The sequence below is a fragment of the Acipenser ruthenus genome, chromosome 2 (assembly GCF_902713425.1).
Source record: "Acipenser ruthenus chromosome 2, fAciRut3.2 maternal haplotype, whole genome shotgun sequence".
Taxonomy (NCBI): Eukaryota; Metazoa; Chordata; class Actinopteri; order Acipenseriformes; family Acipenseridae; genus Acipenser; species Acipenser ruthenus.
This window is the reverse complement of record NC_081190.1, coordinates 94,109,378-94,135,491: the sequence shown is the minus strand read 5'-3', so window position 1 is coordinate 94,135,491 and position 26,114 is coordinate 94,109,378. Positions and strand designations below refer to the sequence as shown.

The window sequence follows — 26,114 nt, the reverse complement described above, 5'->3', positions numbered from 1 at the left end:
GGTTGGTGGCCGCCACAAGGGTAGCAGCAATGGTATCCCTATTGTGGAAGGAAATACACACATGTGGCTACAGTCATGAATCCTCATGCTGCTATGCACCACACCGCACAGCACAAATAAACTGGCTTTTCAGACTCTTTTTAACCAGAGTTAACTAATTATCAATTATGTAACTGACACCTGGCCACCTGCTGCACATTCAGTTTTATTTAGGCAAGTAGGGATGTCTAACCTCCCAGCCCTGCCATCCAGCACACACTTTGTTTTTATAAAAGTTACACATTTTATTTACAAACTCAACCAAACCCAACACAAATATATTATTTTACATGGGTAGGCCTCAGCCCTGCCACTGAGCCATTAATGGCAGTGTGGCCCAATGGTTAAAGTCCCGGGCTTGTAACTAGAAAGTCACTGGTTCAAATCCCACCTCTGCCACTGACTGACTCACTGTGTGACCCTGAGCAAGTTGCTTAACCTCCTTGTACACCATCCTGCAGATGAGGTGTTAAATCAATGTCCTATTGTAAGTGACTCTGCATATAATGCAGTTCACAGCCTACCTCTGAAAGCACTTTGTGAGGGTGGTCCACTATGAAAGGTGCTATAAAAAAATATTATTATTATTAAGACATCATGCTAAAAGTCTGTAAGATATTGAAAGGCAGGACAAGCATGCCGGTATTTTGTCAGCCTCATTAACAGTTTAATTTGAACTTTTTTATGCAATTTGCAAAATTCGTCCTTTGACACTTATAAAAGTTTACCAATGTTTTTTTGTTTAAATTTCAGCAATAATCTTGCAATTTACCTATGCTTTTCCCATTATTATACTATGCATTTAGCAAAGTTTACCATGTCATGCAATATGCTTTACCATACCTTTACAATGCTTAACTATGTTTTACTATACTTGTATATGGAGCAAATCCACCTGTTATGCTACTATTATGCTAGACTTTAAAAAAGTCTATGTGAACTCACAATTGCTTCGTCCAATTTTCAAGTGAAGTCCACCAAGACAGGTCACACTCTCAGAAAATCAGACACGACCACTGTGATTTTATATTTATAAAGGTTCTTATGAGTTTATTTCATTAAAAACAAGCAAACAAAAATTAAGCAGCAAACTTTTTGTGTGTGTGCTGTTTACTATTTTTGCTGACATACTCAATTTAGGATAAAAACAAAAGGAAACAAAATATCCATACATATATTAAGGCATTATATTTATATAGTTTATGGTGTGGTAGAATCACTGCCAATTTACTCCAGCGTGCCACAATTCATGCTATTTCACATGCTCAGGTGTAAGGTTGCACCCTATACTTTAGGGCAAGTGTAAGGCAGACATTTGAAAATAAATGTGGGAGATTCCTGTAAATGAATCATTGCTCACTCTCCACTGTGAAGTGGTAAATTCTTTTTTTTTTGTTTTTGTTGTTGGTTTATGGTGGCTACAAGTGGTATCTGTTAAAACAAAGGAAAGTTAACAAAACAGTGATTGGACAGCAGGGATCCCTGACTCCTCCCACAAGGCGACAGTACAGGGATTTACACAGTTTAAAGCACAGCACCTAAACAGGGGAGTTATTTTTTTATTTTTCAAAAGAACAGGGATTACACCACCATTAGGAAAATTGGGTAAAAAAACCAGCAACACTGGAGGAAGGCCTTCACAAACACAGCAAACATCTTTCAGAAACACAAAGACACACAAGGACATTTTATTTGGGGGAACAGTGTAACACATACTAGTTAAAAATTGGTAGGGCCTCACAGGCTGCATGACCATATCTTGATACATTTCTACTGTTATCCATTTAATATATTATTGAAACAATGGATTGCATGCTGTTGATAGTACTGCTGTTAGCAGTAGAGGCGACACTCAGCATACCCATGGAGAGGTTCCAGCAGCTGGGCTGGCAAAGGCTGCTGGAGGACCTAGAAGAGTGTTCAGAGTGCCAGCCTGAGCTCTGTAACTCCCCCCAGCGCTGCCCAGCTGGCAGGGTGCAGGACCACTGCGGGTGCTGTTGGGAGTGCAGCAATGCAGAGGGGCAGCTCTGTGACCTGGACACTTCCAGCAACTTCTACGGGATGTGCGGCAAGGACCTGGAGTGCGAGATCCAGGACAAGGACCTGAACTCAGGTGAGATTCCCGAGCCCCAGTGTGTCTGCACCAGGCAGGAGGTCCTCTGCGGGTCAGATGGGAAGACCTACGAAAACATCTGCAAATTCAGAGAGGGCCAGTTCCAGCACAGGAAGAAGGAAGAACTTACTGTTGCACACAAGGGTCCCTGCAAAACAGGTAAGCCAACTGTTCCGAAGAGGCATTTATTGTGGAATATATTGAACGTGCATTTTAACCCAGGCCTTGTGTACAGTATGTAACTAAGTTGGGCAGATTTACTAATAGTTTTTCTTTAGTAAGTTAGTTAACAAAAGCAATGATGAATAGCACATGTACATGCCTTTATAGGCCAGTGCAAACTTTGTATTTTCTAAAAGGAACACAATAACTGTTCTAGACTGTTGTTGAAAGTATGAAAAACTTTGAAAAAAACATTATTTAAATAGCGTGTAAGTAAAGAAAACACAAAGTTCAAATATTTCTGCAACAAAATTTTATATGAAAACGAATAGTGCTTTGTAGAGAATAATGGGACAGACTAGCTTGATGAACAACACTAAATAGAGAAATGTCACAGGCAGATTTAAAAGTAGCTATCAAGGTCTTTGCATCAAAGTGCAATTTGCACAATTTTTGGTAAAGAAAATAAACTAGTCAGTATAACAAAACTGTGAAAAAACAACCCTGACACACTTGGAAGTTGTGAAACTAACATCTTTGTAACATTAATCATTTGCTTTTCCTTTGTGGTTTGCAATGATTAAATATACAGTGACTCCCAAAGAACACTCACATCAAGGTGTCCTACAAATTTAAGGATATAGTTGTAATAATAGTAATAATAATAATAATAATAATAATAATAATAATAATAATAATAATGAAATATCTGAGCTCCTAGTATTTCAGCTTTTTAATGGATTTCTCATAACAAAATAGGTAATTACTCTAAAATGCCTATTTGCATTCTTTAAGAAAGCTTTTATGCGGGTACCGGGAAATACATAGCATTGTTTCAGTCACGTGCCGTCTTGCCAGAGAATATATACTTTTTAACAGGTGAAACAAAAAGCAATCTAATGTGATTTAAACACTGCTGGAGGGGGGCTGGGGGGTGGTGTCTCACGACTTGCCCATTTGAGTGCAAACGAGTCTATTGTTTATCCCTGGAGGCATATCATTTAAATGAGATCACTGTTATATACCTGTATGCTATTGAGATTGGCGGACCACTTTCTTTAGGCTTGAAAGCAATAACGTTTCTCTGAGCACTTTAGATAAGGCGTTGATGGGTAAGTAGTTTCTTATCATAGTTTCAGATCCTGCATGTGAATAGCCCTGGATTGCTGCCATTTACACACAGCTGGATACTGGGTGAGAATATGGTGCTTTGTAGGTGTATAGGGGTGTGGTCCTGCATGCTCTGTAGTTGGAATACTTTTGTTTTGTTAAATAAGAGCAGAGGTGTTGTATTACCCGTGACATTGTTTCCACCACAGCATGGGAGCAGATAGCTACCAATGCAATGTAACAACCCCCTTTTAAAATTGTTAGGGCATCCCCTAACAGTAAATAGGGTTGTGGTGTATGGCTTGTAAGTAAAGCTGTGAATCCTGTACTAATCGTAAAGAGGAAGTATTGTGGGAAACAAATGCATTTTCCTTCTTTTATTTAAAATGTTGGGTCAGATTGATCAGGGTCTTTAGGCCAAATTGCAGTTTGCACCCCATTTAAAACAACATTTCTCAATTTCATATAAGTCACAAAAAACAACTCAAAAGTTTCATATAGTTTGTTACTAGTTATTTAACACTGATAGTGATTTCCCTTTTACAATAAGGTGTACAATGCATTGTGGTGTAAAATAAAATAAATAAATACAATTAGAAAAGGCTATGTAAGTGCTTGCGGTATACAGTACTAGTAAAGGCCAATATAAATATAGTATACTTCAGCAAGAAGGTGGTATACCTGATTTCATAATGCTAAAACTTCAGACACGTTTTTTTTTTTTTACAGATGACCCTAACTATAACATATTGTATCAATACATAAACAACACATACATTTTTACTGCACACAGCTTAATTGCCCTAATAGATCACCAGAAACAGCTACACAGGCCTTGAGTTGTTAACTGGCTCTCGGTCAAGTTAAACAATGCAGTAGCATGATTTATTTTGTGTTACCTCACCAGTAGCCTACACGCTAAAGTAACAAAGAAAGTGCTCTAGGTGTTCATTTGATTTTACTGCTGTACTGTATACTGTATAGGAGTACTGTACAGATTTACATTTTTTTCATAATGTAACGTGTAGCTTACCCAAAACTCATTAGTGTTATTTCAGCACAATGATTTATACATTTAAAATACATGAAGCACTATAAATGTATGTGTGTGTGTGTGATTTTATTGTATTTTATAATTTTTTTTTAAACTGGACACCTCCTAATTCAGACAAACATATCCGGTTTAGTGAGGGGCTATATGATTATGAAAAGCCTTTTGACAGAAACATAATTGCATGGGCTAAGGTCGGGACCAGTGTGAGGTCATGCACATAACCGTAGTGAGGGAATGGGATACAATGACAATAGGTCTATACGTACATGTATATATGACCCATTTTAATCAGATTCATAGCTTTATTTTTCACTTATATTTTATTACAAGTAACTTAAAATACCGAACAGTTCAGAGCAATAAACCAACTTGAAATACATTATACACTCAATGCAAACAACACTTTTCTAGCAACACCCGATATGAAATGTTAATAATAATGTATATAACAGCCGTCATAAACTAAGTTATTGTTATTTTTGTATATTTTATTATAAAAAACATATTGAAAGTAACCCAAAATACTGTACAAGTTCAGAAAAACAAACCAACTTGAAATACATAATACACAATGCACGATATGAAAAGTAAAATAATGTTATATAATGTGCATATAACAGCCCGAATAAACAAAGTCATTGTAATACAGTAGTACTGTAAAACGTAAAAGTGAAACGGGTGTGTAAGGTACCTTACTATAGATCTTGTGACTACAACGTAGCAAAAACATATTTGATGGAAGTATCCTAGGGTTACCATATTTGAACTTACAAAAAAGAGGACACTTTGGAGAGGGGGGGTTGGTGTATCTACCAACTCAAGTTGTATTAATATGTGTTATATATATACTGTGTACTACACGTCTACACATCTACAAGTGTTATAGCCTCAAAAATCAATGTCATTCAAATTTAAATGTACCTTTTTACATGTGGTGAGTCATTTTCTTCTGTGCTTCCTCCTGATGTGCTCATCAAGTAGCCATAAAAGAAAGTCTTTGCCTGAAATGTGATCCCTTTCAGCGTCTATTTATTTAAAAAAAAGTGTAATGGCCTAATAAAAAAAAAACAAAAAACAATTTAAATGTCTTTTTACATCCACCAGTCCTTTTTCAGTCCTCCTCCTCCTGATGTGCCCATGCATACTTCTCTGTAGATCTCATCTTTCTCAGCAGTGGTTGATTGCTCATCAAGTAGGCATGAAAGTCTTTGCAAGACGTTTGTCTGAAATTGTACTGTACAAGTAGAATCCCTTTCAGCGACTCAACAGTCAAGTGGTTCCTTTCCTTTGGCCACTGGCTTTGCATCAGTGAGAAAACTCGCTCTACATTTGCATTGTGAGAGGGGACAGCAAAGAAGAACTGTACAATCTTTAACAGTTCTGAGTGACACTCAATATTTTTGGACTTCTCAAAATATTTGGTCCACTTTTGGTGTGCTAGCAAATTACTGAACTCTTCATCACTGTTGAAACTTTCCGTGAATTTCTTCAGATTGCTGAACTGATCAAAACACTTCACGTCATCAATTGACACCCCCTTCTCTGCCAGGTATAAGACACAAGATTCCACATCATTCCAATTAGGTGTCTCACTCAGGGCAAGCCACATGAAACAAGAGAATTCTTCCAGGGGTGTCATCCACCTCTCCAAATATTCTAAGCATGTGCTGTACAGACATTGTACTTCAGCACAGAATTTGTCACACTCTCCATCAAGTCCCTCCTTGCGCTTTTGTGCCAGTAGTCCCTTAACTTTCAGGGACATGAAGTTGTGGGTCTTACGTTCAAGAAGGATGGTGTGAACTGAGTTCAAGCTTTTCAGCACTTCCACGACAGAGTTGTTTTCCCTTTCAATTTCTTGAATGTGTGATTGGAATACAGTCATGAGTGAGTGCATGTGCCAGAGGTAAATCTCACTGAACTGATGTTCGAAAAATGTCTTAATCACCGTGGGTAGTTTGTCCTGTGACAGAAAGAACGACTTCAAGGCTGGAAACATCTGTAGTAGCCTTGTAATGCCTGGGAATAAGGACAGCCATCGTGTCTTGCTGTGAGAAAGCAGCTTTCTGTATTCGATATCAACAAACTCACAGTACTCTTTCAGATGCTCAGTTCGGACAGTATAGATATGAAAGTATTGGTAAATTTTAAAAATAATGTTCTCAATGTCAACATCCAGTGTGTCTGCCCCATGATGGACACCGATTAAAGTCCTCTTCTGCAATAACTTCTTTAAGTTTGCAAACACGTTCTTTCCTTCTTAATCACGCCGGAGTCCTCCGAAGTTTGTATTGCAGTTGTCCCCCGTAAACGCGATACACTTCTCAAACAAACAAACAAAACTTCTTTTTCAGAGTTTCCTTGACGTATTGTGCAATCGTATCGGCAGTCTCATTAGGTGTGTTCTGGACCTCGATTAATTTTGACTGCAAACCGCCGTTCTTCCAGTCAAAATATTGAATTATTACTGGGAATATTTTCACTGAACCGTGATTGCTTCCATCTGTAGCAATTCCACAGTAAGCTATGTCATTTTCTTCAAGCGCTTTTAGAGCAGTGTCAACAGAATGCGGTGCAAGCAAAGAGTTAACAATCGCTTTTGTCTTGGTTCGAGCACTTGAACATTTTCGGGCTATCTCAGAATCAGGGAATGTCTTCTTCAACAAGACAGAAGTGCAATCCATTGACTTGAAACTATTGTGATGCTTAACAGTGTGAAATGCTAGAGCACCCTCAGCTGCAGTAACAGCATCCTCTGATTTGCTGCCTGGTTTTACAAAATAATCTGTTAATTTTGCTGATGAGCTCTCTCCTCGAACTGCCTTCTTATGCTTTTCAGAATCCACATGAGATTGTAAATCAATAGCACCTTTATTTGCCACAGAGACGTAAGTACCAGCTCTACATACCAAGCACTCGGCTTCCCATTCTACTCGACCACTTCGAAAACACGGAAATTTTGTTTTTAATTCTGCAGTCAATTTACACTTTCGTTTTGGCATTGTGTTCGGTGGTAGGTGTCTTCATTTAAATAAAAGTGTTCAACAATTTCAAATCAAATTCTAGACTATTTCGCGCCTGCTGCCACTTACCCCGCTTCTAGCTCTGCAGTGTCAGTTGGCTACGCTCGTGCCAGTACTATGGAAGCGTATTGCTGCCACACATTTAAAAAAAAAAAAAAGACGTAATTTACTTGATGACGATCACGTAATTACGTGATAGGGAACTAACACCTCGTGGAAGCTCACAGGAGCTGCTGACAATCCTTAACAGCAAGTTCCAAAGAGTAGATATTATTAAAGTAAATAATACGATCGAGGCTGTATGCTAGTTCAGTTTGTTCTTATTACGTGATAACTCCATATCACTTAATTACGTGATATATATATTTTTTTTAATGTGTGGCAGCAATACACTTCCGTACTGCACAGACGTTAAAGGCCTCTTCTAAACACGTACGGCACACACCGTTCGTTGTAGGGTATACGCACACTGGGAATTGTAGTTCAATGGAAAGAGCAGGGCAAAATCCCGGACATTTTTAGAAATTTAAAAAACCCGGCCGGACGGAGATTAAAGGACCAAAAAAGAGGACATGTCCGGGAAAAAACGGACGTATGGTAACCCTAAAGTATCCACAGTATTCGGACAGTTTTACAGGCTTGAGTTTTACATATTCGCGTTGCCATTTTCTGTGTCTTTCTTGCAGTGCTTTTCCCGCTGTCATGCCATTTTTATGCGCTCTACGTCACTGCTATTGTTGAAATACAAACTTTTTTTTTAAACACTCGAACGTTGTTTGCTTTATGCAATTATCCAAATTAAAATGCAATGTACAATGGACTTCGCGACCGCGCAGCTTCATGCAATTAAGCGAATTAAGCATTTAGCCGATATACATTTAACCATATCATACAATCATAGAAAATGATGCACGAAAAACGGGACCAGCTGCAAGCTATGCAATTAAGCGATTTATGCAACTATCCAATATGCAAATAAGTGGAGTCATGTACTAAAATAGGTAAAATGAAGACAGAACAGAATGCAATGTACGATGTTTACATTTATCAAAAACACTGTTATTTTGATTCTTGCACCCTGGCTAGACGTTATCCTTCGGGCACCCTCTGCTGCAGCAAACTACAACTCAACTCCCGCTATGTATTTGAACAATGTCGCATGACTGTCGAGATCTCCCTAAGAAGACACAACAAATATTTAAATGAGTATATTGCGGCTCTTTTCATAAACATATTTTCTCTTGGTACATACAAAATATATACTTTGCTAAGTGTTGCAACGAAAATGTAAGTATGTTTGCGCTGCGGCTGGCCCATCAGTTGGCCCAAATGTTTTTGCATGATATTACCCTTCCCCTAACCCTAACTCTAAACCTAACCCTATCCCTTTTCTGACACAATTGTGTACTTACAAATATCATGATTTACACATTAGGTATGCTATGCATAATAACATTGTAATTATGTGTAGTATGCATGTATTTACTAAGTAACTGCTATGCAAATATACAGCAATTAAATACAATTAATGTAAAGTGTTACCATGTTTTAGTATTTGTCATTTATTTATGTCTTTCTATATTTGTTCACCTACAGCACCATTTATTGCCACTCCACCACGTGATATCGTAAATGTGGAAGGAAGTGACGTCATCTTCGGCTGTGAGGTGTCGTCGTACCCGATGGCGATTGTGGAGTGGAGGAAGGAAGGAAACGGCATTTTCTTACCTGCTGATGATTCTCACATGGCAGTGCAGGTCAGTACTGTTTTTATTGTGCTAAAGTCATGGATGTTCAAATCTACCTACTCACACAGGTAAAATGATGGCAAATTAATTATCAAAGGAAAAGATGCTCAGCAAGTCAGAATAGCACTTCAGTTTGGTTTTGAATACAACTACAAGTTAAATTGTACATTTTAATGATATAAATATGTATCTGCATACATTATGGCAACAGCAAATAGTTTACAGCATGACTAGGGGTGGGGATTGTCTTACACATTTTTCCCCATTCAGACCCTTTACTTGCTAAATATCTTGATATCTCTGAATAGATAACTGACTCCTCTTTAGAAATATGCTAAATATTTGAATTAGCAAGACATCTCACAAGTAGAATGATACACCTTTTTCTAGGAAATCAGCACAACTGGGGATGGGAGTTTGTTGCCGGATAACTTCACTCAGACTGCTTGCTCACTAAATATCTTGGTATCCTTGAATAGATAATTGTCTCCTTGTGAACAGAATGGCTGCAGGGGTGATGTCAAACCAGAAACAGAAACCACAACAAGAAATGATGGGGCAAACTGAGACGCTATGACACTCAGCTTTCTATTAAATAATAAAAGATTTAAACAAAACAAAACACAACTACACAAACAAAAGAGCACGTTGGCCAAAAGAACAAACAAATAATAACCAAACAAGTATCATGGTGGTGCAAACCAGCATGAATATAAATTGTTTTAAGTTTTCTATGTTTTTATTACCCCCTTTCTCTCGACTACTGTTCTCCACTCTGAACGCACTCAACCCATTGCAGCCAAAGCTGCAGGTCTTTTATGTTCTGGCCGAGGGGTAAACTAGCTAGTAATTATCTTATTACCCCTCGGCCATAGCCTGCACAAGTTTAATAAGGATGCGTGACTGTCAGTTAATTAAATACCCAGTAGCTGATCAGTCAGGCATCTTCACGAGGTATTTATTATTATTATTATTATTATTATTATTATTATTATTATTATTATTATTATTATTTATTTATTTATTTATTTATTTATTTATTTATTTATTTATTTATTTCTTAGCAGATGCCCTTACCCAGGGTAATTTACAGTTGTATACAAAATATTACAGTACAATTAAGAGCAAGATACAAAATACAATGACTTCAGTCCTAACAAGAGCAAATACAAAATGCAGTACGATTTAGTATCGGGGCAATTCAAGAGCAGATAACAGTGTTGATAGTTACATCAGGGTTAGATACGAGTGCAAGTGAAATACAAAATACTACAGATTGGATTAAGTGCAGGATTAAATATAGTAAAATAGGGAGCAGATAAGTGCAAGTTAAAGTGCATTAAAGGCAGAGTGCTATATTGTCCAGAAGGGAAGAGCTGAGTTTTACAGGTGTTGTCTGAAGAGGTGTGTCTTGAGGAGGCGCCGGAAGGTGGTCAGGGACTGGGCAGTCCTGACATCTGTAGGAAGGTCGTTCCACCACTGCTGGGCGAGGGTGGAGAAGGAGCGGGCTCTGGAGACGGGAGCATAGAGGAGTTACAGCCAGTCTTCTACTGCAGGCGGAGCAGAGAGGTCAGGTGGGGGTGTACGGAGAGATGAGTTTCTGGAGGTAGCTGGGTGCACAAGAATCTTGAACTGGATGCAAGCGGTGATCAGGAGCCAGTGGAGTGAGCGGAGCAGTGGAGTAGCATAGGAGAAGCGAGGCAGAGAGAACACCAGGCGAGCAGCGGAGTTCTGGATGAGCTGGATTGGAAAGGTGGCAGACGCAGGGAGGCCGGCCAGGAAGGAGTTGCAGTAGGCTAGGCGGGAGAGTACCAGGGCCTGGACAAGGAGTTGCGTGGAGTAGTTGGTGAGCAAGGGTCAGATTCTTTGTATGTTGCTCAGGAAGAATCGGCAGGTGCGTGCTAGAGTGGATATGTGCTGGGAGTAGGAGAGGCAGGGGTCCAGGGTTACTCCGAGGTTCTTGGCTGAGGAGGAGGGAGAGAGCATGGTAGATTCCAGAGGAATGGAGATAGAGAGATCAGAGGTGGGGGAAGATGAGGAGAGGAAGAAAAGGAGGTCAGATTTAGAGAGGTTGAGTTTGAGATGATGTGAGTGTATCCAGGAGGAGATAGCGGACAGACAGGTAGAGATACAGGAGGGGATGGTGGGGCCAGAGGGGGGGAAGGAGAGGAAGATCTGAGCATCATCAGCATAGAAATGGTATGAGAAACCATAGAATGCGATGAGGGACCCCAGGGAGCGGGTGTAGAGAGAGGACAGGAGAGGACCCAAGATTGTTCCTTGGGGGACTCCTGTTGAGAGAGGGTGAGGTGTGGAGGTTGAGCCATGCCAGGTTACCTGGTAGGTGCGGTCAGATAGATTCCCAGGTCAGCGAAAGAGGATAGGAGAATAGAGTGATCAACAGTGTCAAAGGCAGCAGACAGATCGAGGAGAATTAGGACAGAGGAGAGAGAGGCAGCACGTGCAGAGTTTAGCGAGTTAATGACAGACAGGAGAGCAGTTTCAGTGGAGAGCAGAGCGGAAACTAGATTGGAGAGGGTCGAGCAGAGAGTGGTTAGATAGGAAAGCAGAGAGCTGGCGATGTACTGCCAACTCAAGGGTTTTAGAGAGGAAGGGTAAGAGGGGAACAGGATGGTAGTTCTGGAGGGAGGTGGGGTCGAGGGTAGGTTTTTTGAGGAGGGGGATGATAGAGGCTTGTTTGATGGCAGAGGGAAACAGGCCAGAGAGGAGAGAGGTGTTGAGAAGGGAGGAGATGAAGAGGAGTAGAGCAGGAGCAGCAGCTTGAAAGAGGTGAGTTGGGAGGGGGTCCAGGGCACATGTGGTGGGTTTGTGGGCCTGGAGGAGGGAGGAGAGGTCAGTCTGAGAGGGGAGAGAAGGTGGAGAAGGAGGGTGAGTTAGTAGGGGAGACAGAGGATGTTGGGGTTGGCGCGGGAGGGGGTGGGGGGAGGTGTTAAAGAGTTTGTGGATATCAGAGATTTTAGAGGAGAAGAAAGAGGCAAAGTCGTCAGAGGAGATATAGGAAGGAGGAAGGGGGGGTTGAGGAGGGAGGAGAAGGAAGAGAATAGTTTTCAGGGGTTGTTAGTGGAGGATTGCATAATAGATTGGAAATAGGAGTGTTTAGCAGAGGAGAGAGTAGAAGAGAAGGAGGAGAGGAGGGAGAGGTAGAGGTCTAGGGCAGCAGGGAGTTTGGTTCTCTTCCATTTCTTTTCAGCAGAGTGCAGTTCAGTTCTTGCCGAGCGGAGCACAGAGGAGAACCAGGGTTGGGGAGGGGAGGGGAGGGGCGGGTAGGTCGGGAGGTTAGGGGACAGAGGGAGTCGAGGGAGGTGGTGAGGGAGGAGAAGAGGATGGAGGTGGCAGAGTCTACAGAGAGTTGGGAGAAGGAGTCGATAGGAGGGAGGTGAGAGAGAGAGGAGGAGGCAAGGACAGAGGGGGAGAGAGAGCAGAGGTTACAGCAGGAGGTGACAGTGGGGGTAGGTGGAGTAGGGAGAGAGGGTATAGACAAAAAGAGATGAAATAGTGATCAGAGAGGTCCAGAGGTGTGACAGAGATGGTGGAGGGGCAACAGGCCCTGGAGAAGGTGAGGTCCAGTTGACGGCCAGCTTTGTGGGTAGGAGGGGATGGAGAGAGAGAGAAGTTGAAGGCGTGAAGAGGAAGGAATCTGCCTGAGTGGGTGGGGTTGGAGAGATGGATATTGAAATCACCTAAGAGGACAGTTGGGGTAGACAGAGAGGGGAGGGAGAAGAGTCTAGTTCATCGAGAAAGTGAGCGAGAGGTCCAGGGGGACGGTACAGTACAATTAGCAGGCGCTGACAGGGAGAGGTTAGTTGGACAGTGTGAAATTCAAAGGTGTTAATAGAGAGTGAGGAGAGGTCAGAGGGGACAGAATAGAGTAAGGAGGGAGAGAGGAGAAGACCAGTCCCACCTCCCTGTCCAGTGAGATGCAGAACATGGGACAGGACGTGGACTGAGGATAGGGCATCAGGAGTGTGAGAGCAAGGAAATATTTTAAAACCAAAATACAAAACAATAACATGGCAGATGGCATCTTGCTCGTCCTGCCACACATAATAAAATGCAAAATAATATACAATACATAAATCATAATAATACAATAAATCATAAAGTAGCGCACAATAAATACATAGGGGCAGGGCTCCCCGTCACACTCCTCTTTAAAAGAAGCATTCCATCTCACAAGTTCAGTGGTACCCTAAATATGATTAATTTATAACATCTAACAACTGACACCGTTTGAGTGAGGAAAAATGTGCAATACAATCCCCACCCCGAGTCTTGCTGTAAATCATTTGCTGTGCCTTAATTTGTGCCGGTAAATATGTCTTAAATACAGTGGCGGCTGGTGGGTTTTTTGCCACTGTGAGGCAGAGACAGTGGAGCACCAGGAACAAAAACAATGACAACAATTCCTTTGTAATTATCAGGCCAGAGGTGGACCTCAGCGCTTTGAGCTCACCGGCTGGCTGCAGATACAACGGGTTCAGAAGGAGGATGAGGGAATGTACACCTGCTGTGCCAAAAACGAGTTTGGAGAAGTGTCTGCCTCTGCAAGACTCCAGGTTATTAACCCGGGTAAGCTTGTAGAAGCTTAAGAAAGCACAGTGATGTAACAATATTAAAGAGTTTGTATAGAATGATAGTAAAGCAAGAACGTATATGTAGTTGCATCACTGTCAATATTTGAAAGCGTTAGTACCATAAAATATCCTTTGAATATATATTCTGGGTTATGGTACTCTAATAAGTAGTTATAATCCTTTTTCGCTAAATCTGCCTTTATTTGGCTTTGCTTGCTTTGAGCTTGTCTGGACTTCTCATTCCAATGCAAAAACCATAAAATAATAAGAGAAATGTAAAACAACTAAATTAAATGCTATTTGCTCTTTAATATATTTATAAGAACTGACGGTCATGTAACTGCAAATGATCTATTTTCTTCCTATTATTGCATACAATTTATATCGGTATAGTGTACTCAAAAGGAGAGCTTTAATTGAGAATAATAAAAATAATGCACACTAGGTTAAAAGAAGGGTCTAGATCAGGAACTTACCTGGGAATTACTAATTGCTGAGTTGGATATCATTTGTCAGCTAAAAATGACCATGGAAGTGCTTATTGATTGTATAATCAGTACTGTAAATCTCTAACTGCAGCAATAGGTGGGCTTTTGATTTTGAGAAGTCTCAACGATTAAAGTGACCTTGTGTGTCTCTTGCTTTTTATACACAACCATAAAATAACATGCATTAGTAGGAGGGATATACATAAGACCTAGATTGTGATCCTCATATTATATTTTTTTTGAGTGGATGAAATCAGCACTGGGTTTATTTAAGGAGTCAGCTGGACCAGCTACTGAAGTGTTACTGTACAGGCTGTGTGATTTAAAACAGAAAGCATTCCTTTACCTAGGGTCCTGCTTTGTTGTATTTATTCCTGGTAACTCTTTCAACAGTATTACGATTGTTTTGATATTTTTATGAACATATCTCTGGTCGTCAATCTTGACCAGTTATTTTCATTTCACATAGGTTATACATCCATTCAAAATTTATTCCAAATTCATAACATCGACTGTTTGAATACAACCAGTTCAATGAGAAACATTTCATTGGTTCCTCTCACGAAGGTCAGCATTTTAAATGCTTCATCTGTCCATCATCTTTTCCAGCGTCCTAATTGCTCGCTCCGGCACAGGTTCAGAGGGGCGGGAACATGTTGTCATTATATGAGGCTTCACACGCATATTCATAAAGTATTCAAACCTGAATTATAACCAGGAAAAAGGGAATATTTTTAAAAATATTGAAACAATTTTGCTTATGTTGAAAAAGACATTACAGGAATACGTACAACAAAGCAGAAAGCTAAGGAAAGTAATGTATTGTGTTTTAAGCCCTACAGCCTATTCTGTAACAGTTTAAAATCCCAAATTAACCCATGCCCTTGTCAAATGAAACCTACAAGTACATATACTGTACTGTGCATACTGATACTAAACACATCTCCTTATTATTTCCCTAGATTCCCCACTGGCAAGTAAAGTGAAACCTTTCAAAACTGGAGTTTACGATATCACAGATGACGAGGAAGACATTGAGTATGGAGGAAGTGGCTATTCATATTAACAAACGAAAACTGTTCCATTTATTTGGAAATATTAAAGAAGATATGAGTAGAATGTTTGAATTACATGAGTGCTGGAGTGTGCCTTTTGCCTGTGTTGTAAATAATAATCAGCCAGTATCGTCTTAATCATCCACAGAAACGTGTGGCAGTCACTATAATGACAGTAGAACCTGTTTTATTGTCGAATGAATGTGTGCATATCAAAGGGTTGGGGCCCTTCTAACACACTTCAGTTTAATTAGGTATTACTAAATGTCTAACCATTCCCTAAGCCATCCATTAAGTATGTTATTTATTTGCTTCAATGTAACTCAATATATTATATATTGTTCACTAAATGAAGGGTTATCTTTTCATTGTGTGAATATGGTCCCCAGATCGTAATTTGTAATAGTCGAATTTGGCACAATCAGTGAAGGTTATTTCAACAGTACTGCTGTTAGCGTAAAGTAGTGACACTCGCTTGTGGCTCTTTCAGTCCATTCCAATCCAGGAACTTGTTCCAACCAGGTTCTTTATTTAATTGAACCCCATAATTAAGGCTATTTTTTTTCATGGCTATCACAGATTTCACGATTTCCGTGAAATTTACTCATTGCTTTGTAAAATGTAGTTCCCTGTGAAAATTCTTATTTCTGAAAGAATAGTGTAACTATACATATTTGTCAATAAAACTTAAAGATCCTGGAGTGGAATGGATTGGGAGCCGCACGAGAGTACCGCTGGTGTACAAAGCTAAAAAAAAAATAGACTGGATAGTCCTACTGTATTTTTCTGATATGGTGCTGTGTTACAAATCTGTCTAGATCTCTTTGTATAAATCTGAGTCACACTCAGCAGAGCTGATACCCGTTCCTTACTTTATAATGTAAATAAAACACATCAATAGTTTTTCTTGGGTTTTGATTTGGGGTTATTCTTGGTCGTGATTAAGTTATTGGTCTTTAGACAAACAATGGGATAGATTCTCAAACCTGTTCACTCAAAATCGTCATTAGCACAATTTTTATCTAAATGAAAAAAAAACACTAATTACAATTCTAAAAATAATTAAGAAACTATTTCTAAATATCTACAAGGCTCTTAATAAAATGTTTGAGTTGTTAATTTTTGGTTTGGCAACTTTCTATGGTGGATGTTTACTATCTGAAAAGAATGTGCTAATGACGATTTGGAGCTAACAGCTTTAAGAATCTAGTCCAATAAGTGTAAGTATAGTTGGCCACATGTTGGATACATCCTGATCAGAATTGCAAGACCCTCAGACCCACACATCACCTGTTAGATAGAAGATGTACACTGGTATGGGGTTAGGTGGCACTGCAGGTTAGTTCACTAATTGCACATTATTTTCACTTCTGGAGGCCAGATCATAAGTGAAGTTAGTTTTTAAGGAAACTCATTTAATTTGAGATCTGCAAGTTAGTGCACACAATACCAATGGCTATGTTCGTAAGCTTCCATTTATTGATTCCAATATTAAAAAGTTACACATATATAGCATAAACATTTATCATTAGACACAACAGATGTAGCACCTAGTTTTAAACAGAAATCAGATAATGATCATTTACCTAATTCTGTGGGAAATAGCTTGGGTATGGAGATGGTCAGTCTTCAGGAGAGGATTCAGCTAAGTTGGTCTCATTTGCACTCATGAATGCCTGTCTTATATATCCTACCTAACTGGGTATTGATGAACTTTTTGAACTCTGCTTCCACTACGTTTACCTAACAATATCTAAACTCTGTTAATTTCTTTGTGTGAGTTATACTGTTGCACCAGGTGCAGAACATATGCAAGGGCAAAATGTACCCCAGTTGATCATTTTCTTGTTCCCACGGGCTGGTTGAGAAACATATTCCCACAACTGCAGCTGGGCTCCATTGTTTGTTAATCGTTTGTTGATCCCTACAAATCTGGTGGCCTCAGCACAGCCCCCAGTGGACATCAGTCTACATTACCACACAACCTGGTACAATTAGAGGTGCACCATACCTGGATTTCAGCAGTAAATTCAGAAAATGAAAATAAGAAAATGCTCATTTAAACTGAGTGCCCTGTTTCAGGAGTTTAAGAAACTTCATAACTTTATAGCAATCGGTAATATTTGCAGTACTCATAAAGATTTGGGGCAGATGTTACATTTTGGTCCAGCCCCATTACAGTTTTTCTCAATGGCTAAAGCAAAATTCCAGAAACTATTAGCACAATTCTCAAAACAGTTAACACAAACACCAAAACTGAGTTCTAATTTGCTAAACTATTCACACATTTCATGGGTTTACATTCAAAATGCACAATTCTAAACCATATATTCAATTGCAACTGTATACTTTAATACATGTTTCACATGTGAATGTCTTCTTTGCAAATTACATCGATCTCATTGCTGTTGCTAACAATCAATGCTCGTTAATTTAAATAACATTCTCCATTTGAAAATAATACATAGCTTAATTGATCAATCATTTATCAAATGGTAATGCTGTGCATAAAAGGCTGTGATTTCCAATGGATTGCAGTGTGTGAAAGCATTGAGCAAGCACAGGAAGGTGGTCGTGGTCATGGACAAGGTTGTGGACGTGGACGTGGTATTGTGGACAGACAGTCTGGACAAGTGAGATAAAAGCGTGCTGTGCTGCTGTCTCAAATGAAATACGAGAAACTGTCATTGATCATGTCATAAACAGAGGCTTGACAATGAAAGCAGCTGGGTTGATAGTTCAACCAAACCTGGGATGCTCCACGGTTGCATCTATCATCTGTACATTTCGTACTGAGAATCGGTAAGTCAAGTGCATATTACAGAACATACATACATATATATATATATATATATATATATATATATATATATATATATATATATATATATATATATATATATATATATACTGTAATTATATACTGTATGTATGAGCATGTTTTGTGTCATATTAGCATTTCACAGTAAATAACCATTGTGTATTCATTACTCTGCTTTTAGAATTGAAAGTTGATCGAATAGTGGTGGCCGCGGTCATCTCCTCACTGAACTGCAAGAGTCGACAATAGTTGAGATGGTCCGTGCCAGTAATGATATCCACCTTCGTGAGATACGGAGCAGGATTGATGAAGACGACGATTGTAAGTCGCCCTGGATAAGGGCGTCTGCTAAGAAATAAATAATAATAATAATAATGTATTTCATGGTGTGAACAATGTCAGCTTGTCTACCATTGACCGTGTTCTGAAGAGACACCAGGTTCGAATGAAACAAATCTATGCGGTACCTTTTGAAAGGAACAGTGAAAAAGTGAAGGAATTACGGTACCAATATGTACAAGTAAGTTGACTGTAATAGTAATGCAAAATATGACTAATAACATGATATGAAATGTACAAATTCTCAATTACTGAGTCCTGTTCTGAGCAGGGACCTTAATTCTGTAAAATGTTCTACTGGTCTCAGATTTCCTTCTTGCAGTATAAACACACCTGAACATATCTTTATGTTTACAAAGAATGATGGAGTTTGATGCCAGCATGTCTCCACGTGAATACATCTTCATTGATGAGGCAGGCTTCAACTTGGCAAAATGACGCAGATGTGGCCGAAACATAACTGGACAGCGTGCCACTGTGGATATGCCTGGGCAGCGTGGAGGTAACATCACTATGTGGGCTGCCATCTGCCAGCATGGAGTTGTTTGCCGCAGTCCATTGCTTGGCGCATACAATACAGAGCGGCTGCTAGTTTTCCTTGAGGAATTGCACAATCACCTTTTCCTACCCAATGCAGCAATGTTGGCAGGAAGAGAGGCCACAATGTTTGTCATCATTTAGGACAATGTGCGTTTCCATCATGCTGTGCTGGGGGGGAAGTGGTTTGATGCACATCCCCGTTTCTCTGTGATGTACCTTCCACCGTATTCCATTTTCTTGAATCCTATCGAGGAGTTTTTATCCTCTTGGAGGTGGAAGTTGTATGACCACAATCCCCATGAACAAGCCACACTTCTCCAGGCCATGGATGAGGCTTGTAATGCACTTGGTTATGCATTCGCGTGGCCGGAGAGAGGATACCCAGTGACGCTGGCGAAAGACAGCAGTGTAAACAAAGACCAGGCAGGTTGAAGAGAGAACAAAACAGGCAAGCACGGCTGAGGAAGACAGCCCGCAAATAAACAAATAAATCAAGAATTAAAATAAGTAATTACGTACCCGAAGGGACGTGTGTAATTATACAGGGAACTCTGGCCACCCCAGTGTATAGGGAATAGTTGAGCGTAGGTCGGAGACCCAAACTGACAGGCTTAGCGGCAGTGGGGACACTGCGTAAACAGCACCTTTATTTTGTAGTTTTATTAGTGTTTTATTTTCTGTTTTTATTTCGCCTTTGGTTTTCATTATTACTTTAGAGCACCTGTGTGTGCTGTCAGATACAAGTGCAACCCCTGCTTACCATCGTTGGTATAACGGGAGTTGCAGCACCAGCGCCATCTGGTGACAAATAATAAAAATAAAAAAAATAAAATTCCCCAAATAAAACTGAGCGCCCGTGGAGTGTTTCAAATAAAACCTTCTGTCTCCCGTGTGTGTCAGTGAATTGCCCACCACCCTTCCACAGGCAGCAATAAATAACTAACACATTTCTGTAAATTGATCATCTCGATCTGCCTTTTATATAACTTATGTTTGAGAAAATAAAGACCGCTTGTATTGGTTGCGAACAGGCCCATATACATTGATTCGAGTGAAAAAGGCAACCAATTCATCACAAAAATAATTTAAATTAATTAGGTACAGAAACGAAAACAAAAGGCAAAAGACCATACTTTTTTATATTATTTTAAACATGTTTTGCCTTGTTTTCATTTCTGTACCTAATTACTTATGATTATTTGCAGTTGTTTTTGATTGTTCTAATTGTCAATAGAAGGTTTGTGAAAATTAAGTGTATAAAAAAGGGGTGTTCCTCTGTATTAAATTAAGTCTACTCATGATTAAGACTCTTTGTCAAAGCGAGTTAAGATTTTGTTTGTGCTTTTTTGTTTTCTAAAAAATATGTGACGAGAAAAGCTCAAACAAAATATAACATGTTAAAATCCTTACATTCTTTCTATAGATATGTGTTCAGCAATAAATGGTTGGGGCTTACTGTATCAGAGACTTTCAATTGCATTGTATTCTTTACAAACTTAGTGGATACATTTTTGCTTACAACCCTTACACTAAACTTGCTTCTGTGGTGTATGTTTGTCTTCCCAAAAACAAGACAACACTCCCCGGTTTACAGCATTTTTTTTTTCTCTGCACTGTAGATCACCACTGCTCGTATTGTTCATAATGACTACGTTCTTCAGTATCTGCATTATGACAGACCTTCCAAAAACATAAATGAGTCTGAGCTATGCTCTCAAATCCATCCTCAGTGTAAACAAATACTTAGTTATCCTTTGCTTTGTCCAAACCAACAAATTACTCTGACACCATGCATTTGTTTTCTGAAAGTTGATAGGGGAAAACTAATGATCCCAACTTAGACGCCATCTTTGTCGCCAGGTATCGACTGAAAATGTCATTCTTTCACTTTATTGAAATCAATAGAAACGTCATGTTCAGAATGTCAAGCGATGCTTTCTTTCTGATGTACTCTAATAAGGGGGAGGGAGGGGGGGGGGTAGCAATATTTTAAATGTTTTAGTGGGTTTAATTTGTTTGGAATTAACTTAAAATGGGATACAAATTTTATTGGAGCAACAGAATTCAGAGCCACCCAGAAGGATTGTAACATAAAAATATATACAAAAACATGTAGAGCGGAATTGACTATCCATAACTACTTTCCTATGGCTTGCAGGTCAGTGTATCCTACAATATACAGACAATACATAATTGGTATATACTGTGATAAACCCAACATCATAAAATAAGGGGTTACACTTTTTAAGCTTCAGCACAGCTTAGACTCAAGCCTCATCTATGAAGCTGACACTCACCCTGTTATCTAAGGGTCTGTCTGTACCAGTTTGATGAAATAGATACAAAGGGCCTGTATATATCATTTTGAAGTTATAGTAATAATTAAAAAAAAACAACAACAACAAAAAAAAAAAACACTCTGACTTACATTTAAATAATAATAATATGTCTATATTGTCAGAACTTTATGGCATCTTGCCCCTTATATAGTATAATATTTAACAACTCATGACTACCATCTCGCAGGTCAAGATACTGTAATGCACTTTTCTCAAAATCTGTGCAAAATAATTTGTAATTGTATTTTAAAAGCTATTACATCAACATGTCCCCTGTTACTCTTTTGCATCAATGTTGCTTCATTGAACTGCTAAATGATGCTTTTTGAAAAGGGTGTCAGCAGGTTGGACTGAAACCCTATGGGGAGTTCTTCTTTGAACTGGTAATATGATGTTCTTGGGTCACTCGGGCCGGAGGTCAATGGCTGAGAAGTTCGATTAATGGATGTTCCAATAATGTGGGCTAATATTACTGGCTCTGTGGCCTGACCTGTCAGCAATAGAGGGGAATGTTTCAATATTAAAAGGCTGGCAAATGTTAACTATCTTTTTTAAATTGCATCTCAGAGACCTGAAACCCTGAGAGCCCCAGGCAGGGATCCAAACATCCAACTGTGGAAACTCATATGAGTTTTTTACAGGATTAAAAGTGAGCAAATGGTGATATTAATATTATTAAGTTTTTTTTACCATAATGGCTCCATATTTATATGGCTGAATTTAAATGGAATTGAAATAACATTCTGCATTCCACTGTGCACTTCAATAGGACCTCAATAAGCACCTTGTTTCACAACAGTAGCTCACTCCAGTGGTGATGTTAATTCATCATGGCTCAGGTGCTGTTTGCTTTTGCGGGTAAAATTATTACCCACAAAAATATGAAACTACTTATGAGTTGACCCATTTTCACCAATGTTAATGTCAACAGTCATAAGTGTGTGCCTGTGAGAGTGCGTGTAGTTGAAATGTTGTTTTATTTATGTCTTCCAGCATGTTTCCACTGAAGAACCAGACAGTCAATAAAATCAAGGTGTCTATTGTCGTGCAAGGATTGAATCTCTTCTGTTAGAGCGGAGATTGGCAGGCCTATCAAATATTGAAAGAGGCTTTCAGCGTTTCTTGGCCACAGCAGAGGTCACACAGAAAGCCTCATTAGTTCATGTACATCCCTTTAATACAGCTCTGCCTGGGACCTGACCTTTAAACAATGAAAATCAAAGCTATGGAATGTATTCAATAGTAACAAATGCTAAGGCTTGATGAATGAGCTGAAGATGTTGCTGAAAGCCATTTAATGTTTATTAGTCGATATGGTGAAAATACACTTGAGAAATCAATGGGGGAGTGTAACAGGGTGAGGTGCCCTGTACATTGCTTGTTTACTTTTAGATCGGGGTCCCCCTCTGCCCCTGTGTTATTTTGTATCATTATTATGATTTATTATTGTATACATGACGGCGAGCGCCGTATGTTATTGTTTTGTTTATTTTTAAAACGTGTCCTGGCAGAGGCGAGATCGGTGCTCGTCCTCTGCCAGGTGTAATGAAAATACTCGTGCAGAAGGTGGCCATCTCCCAAATTAATTAAGTGATTAATTTAGTTGCTAATCGGGAGATGGTCACCTGAATATAAAAAGCCTGCAGCTCTCCAGTTCAGGGTGGGTGTTTGGAGTAGAGAGACGGAGAGCGAGAGGATTAAAATGAAACTAACAGTAAACAGGAACAGTGACGGCGATCTGCCCAGCCTGACCTGTGTTTTTGTGTTGGTGATTTCTTTTTGTTTAATTATTTATTTTGCTCTGTGAGCGAGTGTTTTCTGTTTGAATATTTTATTTATTTTTTTGGATTCATTAAATAAAACGGCGCCCGCGCCACTACACAATACCTTTTTGTTTTGTTGTCCCTGCTTCTGCCGTGACGTCAGACCCTCAGCCATTCCTGTCACACGTGGTGTCAGAAGTGGGATCGCAGCGCCTCCAGGACGCAGGCAGAAGAGGGTACTACATCTTTTTCATTTTTTTTTCGGTTTTTTGATTGTGGTTGGAGGGAGAAAGGAGAGTAAGGAGGAAGAAGGATGGGAGGAAAACGGAGGATAGGGAGAAGGATGAGCTGCAGACAGCAGCAGCTGCAGCAACAGCAGCCCGGGTGTTACTGCTGCGCTGAGCCTGGGCATTCCAGGACCAACTGCCCCTGGTACCCCCTTGGACAGCGACCCCAACTATGCCCCATCTGCGGAGGTGAGCACTACGTGGCCCGCTGCCCTGTCCATCAGGAGCAGGGGTCGCCTCAGTCTCCACAACCAGCAGGGGGAGGTAGACTGCTGCTCCCACCGCCCCAACAACAGCGGCCACAACAGCAACCACAGCAGCTGAACAAGAGGTGGTGGTCCAGGGTGCCAACTAAGTTTGGACCCCCGGACTGGGCAGCTGAACAGGAGCAGTGGAGGAAGGAGGGGGCTCCTATGTGCGGCGCCTGTGGCGAGTTTGGGCACGTCAGGGAAGACTGCCCTTACGGGGACCCCCAGTTTGAAGAGGCGTGGAACCAGGGTCTGGTGGGGGACGCTGCAGAGTGGTTCTGGGCAGTGGACCAGACCCGGTCATCTCCAGCACCCAAGAGTGAGGAGCCCGAACGTCCTGCGCCTGAAAGGGAGGAGCCCGAACGTCCTGCGCCTGAAAGGGAGGAGCCCGAACATCCTGCACCCAAGAGGGGGGAGTCGGTGCGTCCACAGCCCAGGTACCTGCCAGCAGAGGGAGAGTTCCTGCTGGTTCCACCTCCACCTCCGTGGGAGGACTGCATGTCGCTTCCACCTCCGCCAGCAGAGGGAGAGTTCCTGCTGGTTCCGCCTCCAACTCCGTGGGAGGACTGCATGTCGCTTCCACCTCCGCCAGCAGAGGGAGAGTTCCTGCTGGTTCCGCCTCCACCACACTGGGAGGACTGTGTGTCGCTCCCACCTCCGCCAGCAGAGGGTGAGTGCCTGCTGGTTCCGCATCCATCGCCGCCACCAGCAGAGGGAGCATGCCTGCTGGTTCCACCTCCATCGAAGCCACCAGCAGAGGGAGCATGCCTGCTGGTTCCGCCACCAGCAGAAGGAGCATGCCTGCTGGTTTCAAAGCTGCCTCCTTCGCAGCCAGAAGGGGAGGAGCAGGAGCTGCCTCCTTCGCAGCCAGAAGGGGAGGAGCAGGAGCTGCCTCCTTCGCAGCCAGAAGGGGAGGAGCAGGAGCTGCCTCCTTCGCAGCCAGAAGGGGAGGAGCAGGAGCTGCCTCCTTCGCAGCCAGAAGGGGAGGAGCAGGAGCTGCCTCTTTCGCAGCCAGAAGGGGAGGAGCAGGAGCTGCTTCCACCACCACCCGAGGGAGAGCAGCAGGAGCTGCCTCTTTCTTCACCACCACCACCCGAGGGAGAGGAGCAGGAGCTGCCTCTCCCTTCACGACAGGATGGACCGAAACAGAAGGTTGGCGGTCCGCAGCTGCCCTTGCACAGGCTGCTAAAACGAGCAAGGGGGAAAATCGCTGGGTCGCAGCGGCTGAGAAGAGGGCCAAACCTAGCCCCAACGCTGGTCCTGGCTCCCCTCCTGCAATCGCCTCCTGAGGGTCCGCTGCCGCCGTCGCCTCCTGAGGGTCCGCTGCCGCCCTGTCGTGCATCGCCTGGGGATGCCAGCCTCGCTTCGCCCAAGGATGTCTGTCTGGCATCGCCTGGGGTTGCCAGCCGCTCCACATCGCCTGGGGTTGCCAGCCGCTCCGCATCGCCTGGGGTTGCCAGCCGCTCCGCATCGCCTGGGGTTGCCAGCCGCTCCGCATCGCCTGGGGTTGCCAGCCGCTCCGCATCGCCTGGGGTTGCCAGCCGCTCCGCATCGCCTGGGGTTGCCAGCCGCTCCGCATCGCCTGGGGCTGCCTGCTCCGCATCGCCTGGGGTTGCCAGCCGCTCCGCATCGCCTGGGGCTGCCTGCTCCGCATCGCCTGGGGTTGCCAGCTGCTCCGCATCGCCTGAGGTTGCCAGCCGCTCCACATCGCCTGGGGTGGCCTGTTCCGCATCGCCTGGGGCTGCCGTTTGCTCCACACAGGGTGCAGGGTGCGAGGGAGAAGTGGAGCTCCCGCTGCCGCCTCTATGGCCAGGGGCTCCCCTCCCAAGTCCGCTGCTGCTGCCGTCGCCTCCCGAGGGTCCGCTGCTGCTGCCGTCACCTCCCGAGGGTCCGCTGCTGCTGCCGTCGCCTCCCGAGGGGGCGCTGCCATCGCCTGGGGTCGCCAGGGGTCCTGCTTCGCCTGGGGTCACTACACTATGGCCGGAGCCCCACGGAGGGGAACGGACGGCCATGAAGAAAAGGGGAGAGGTCAGGAGACCAGCTCCCCCAGCCGCACTTTCGCGGTCGGAGATCATGTGGTCGGAGCCCCACGGAGGGGAACTGCCGGCCATGAAGAAGGGGGGGGAGGTCAGGAGACCAGCTCCCCCAGCCGCACTTTCGCGGCAGGAAACACTGTGGCCAGAGCCCCACGGAGGGGAGCTGCCGGCCACAAAGAAGGGGGGGGAGGTCAGGAGACCAGCTCCCCCAGCCGCACTTTCGCGGCAGGATAGTGTATGGCGGGAGCCCCTGAAGAGGGAGCTGCCGGCCACGGAAAATTGGGGGGTGCCGGACCTCCCACCATGGCCACCCCCATGGACACTGTGCTTTCCCCCTCTTCCGGGACTTTGAGA

At 42.1% G+C, this 26,114-nt stretch overlaps 2 protein-coding genes across 2 annotated transcripts in view; both read left to right on the top strand.

Annotated features, from left to right (window-relative positions):
* The window catches only part of LOC131702136 (uncharacterized), a 283,941-nt gene that overhangs the window by 171,039 nt on the left and 86,788 nt on the right, over positions 1–26,114 (top strand). The gene's annotated exons all lie outside the window — the stretch shown is intronic.
* LOC117409095 (kazal-type serine protease inhibitor domain-containing protein 1-like) lies at positions 1,624–16,236 on the top strand. Its single transcript, XM_034014737.3, has 4 exons — positions 1,624–2,311; positions 9,098–9,258; positions 13,692–13,839; positions 15,295–16,236. Exons 1-4 carry the CDS (start codon positions 1,843–1,845, stop codon positions 15,396–15,398), a joined length of 882 nt encoding a protein of 293 aa, XP_033870628.2. The 5' UTR covers positions 1,624–1,842; the 3' UTR covers positions 15,399–16,236.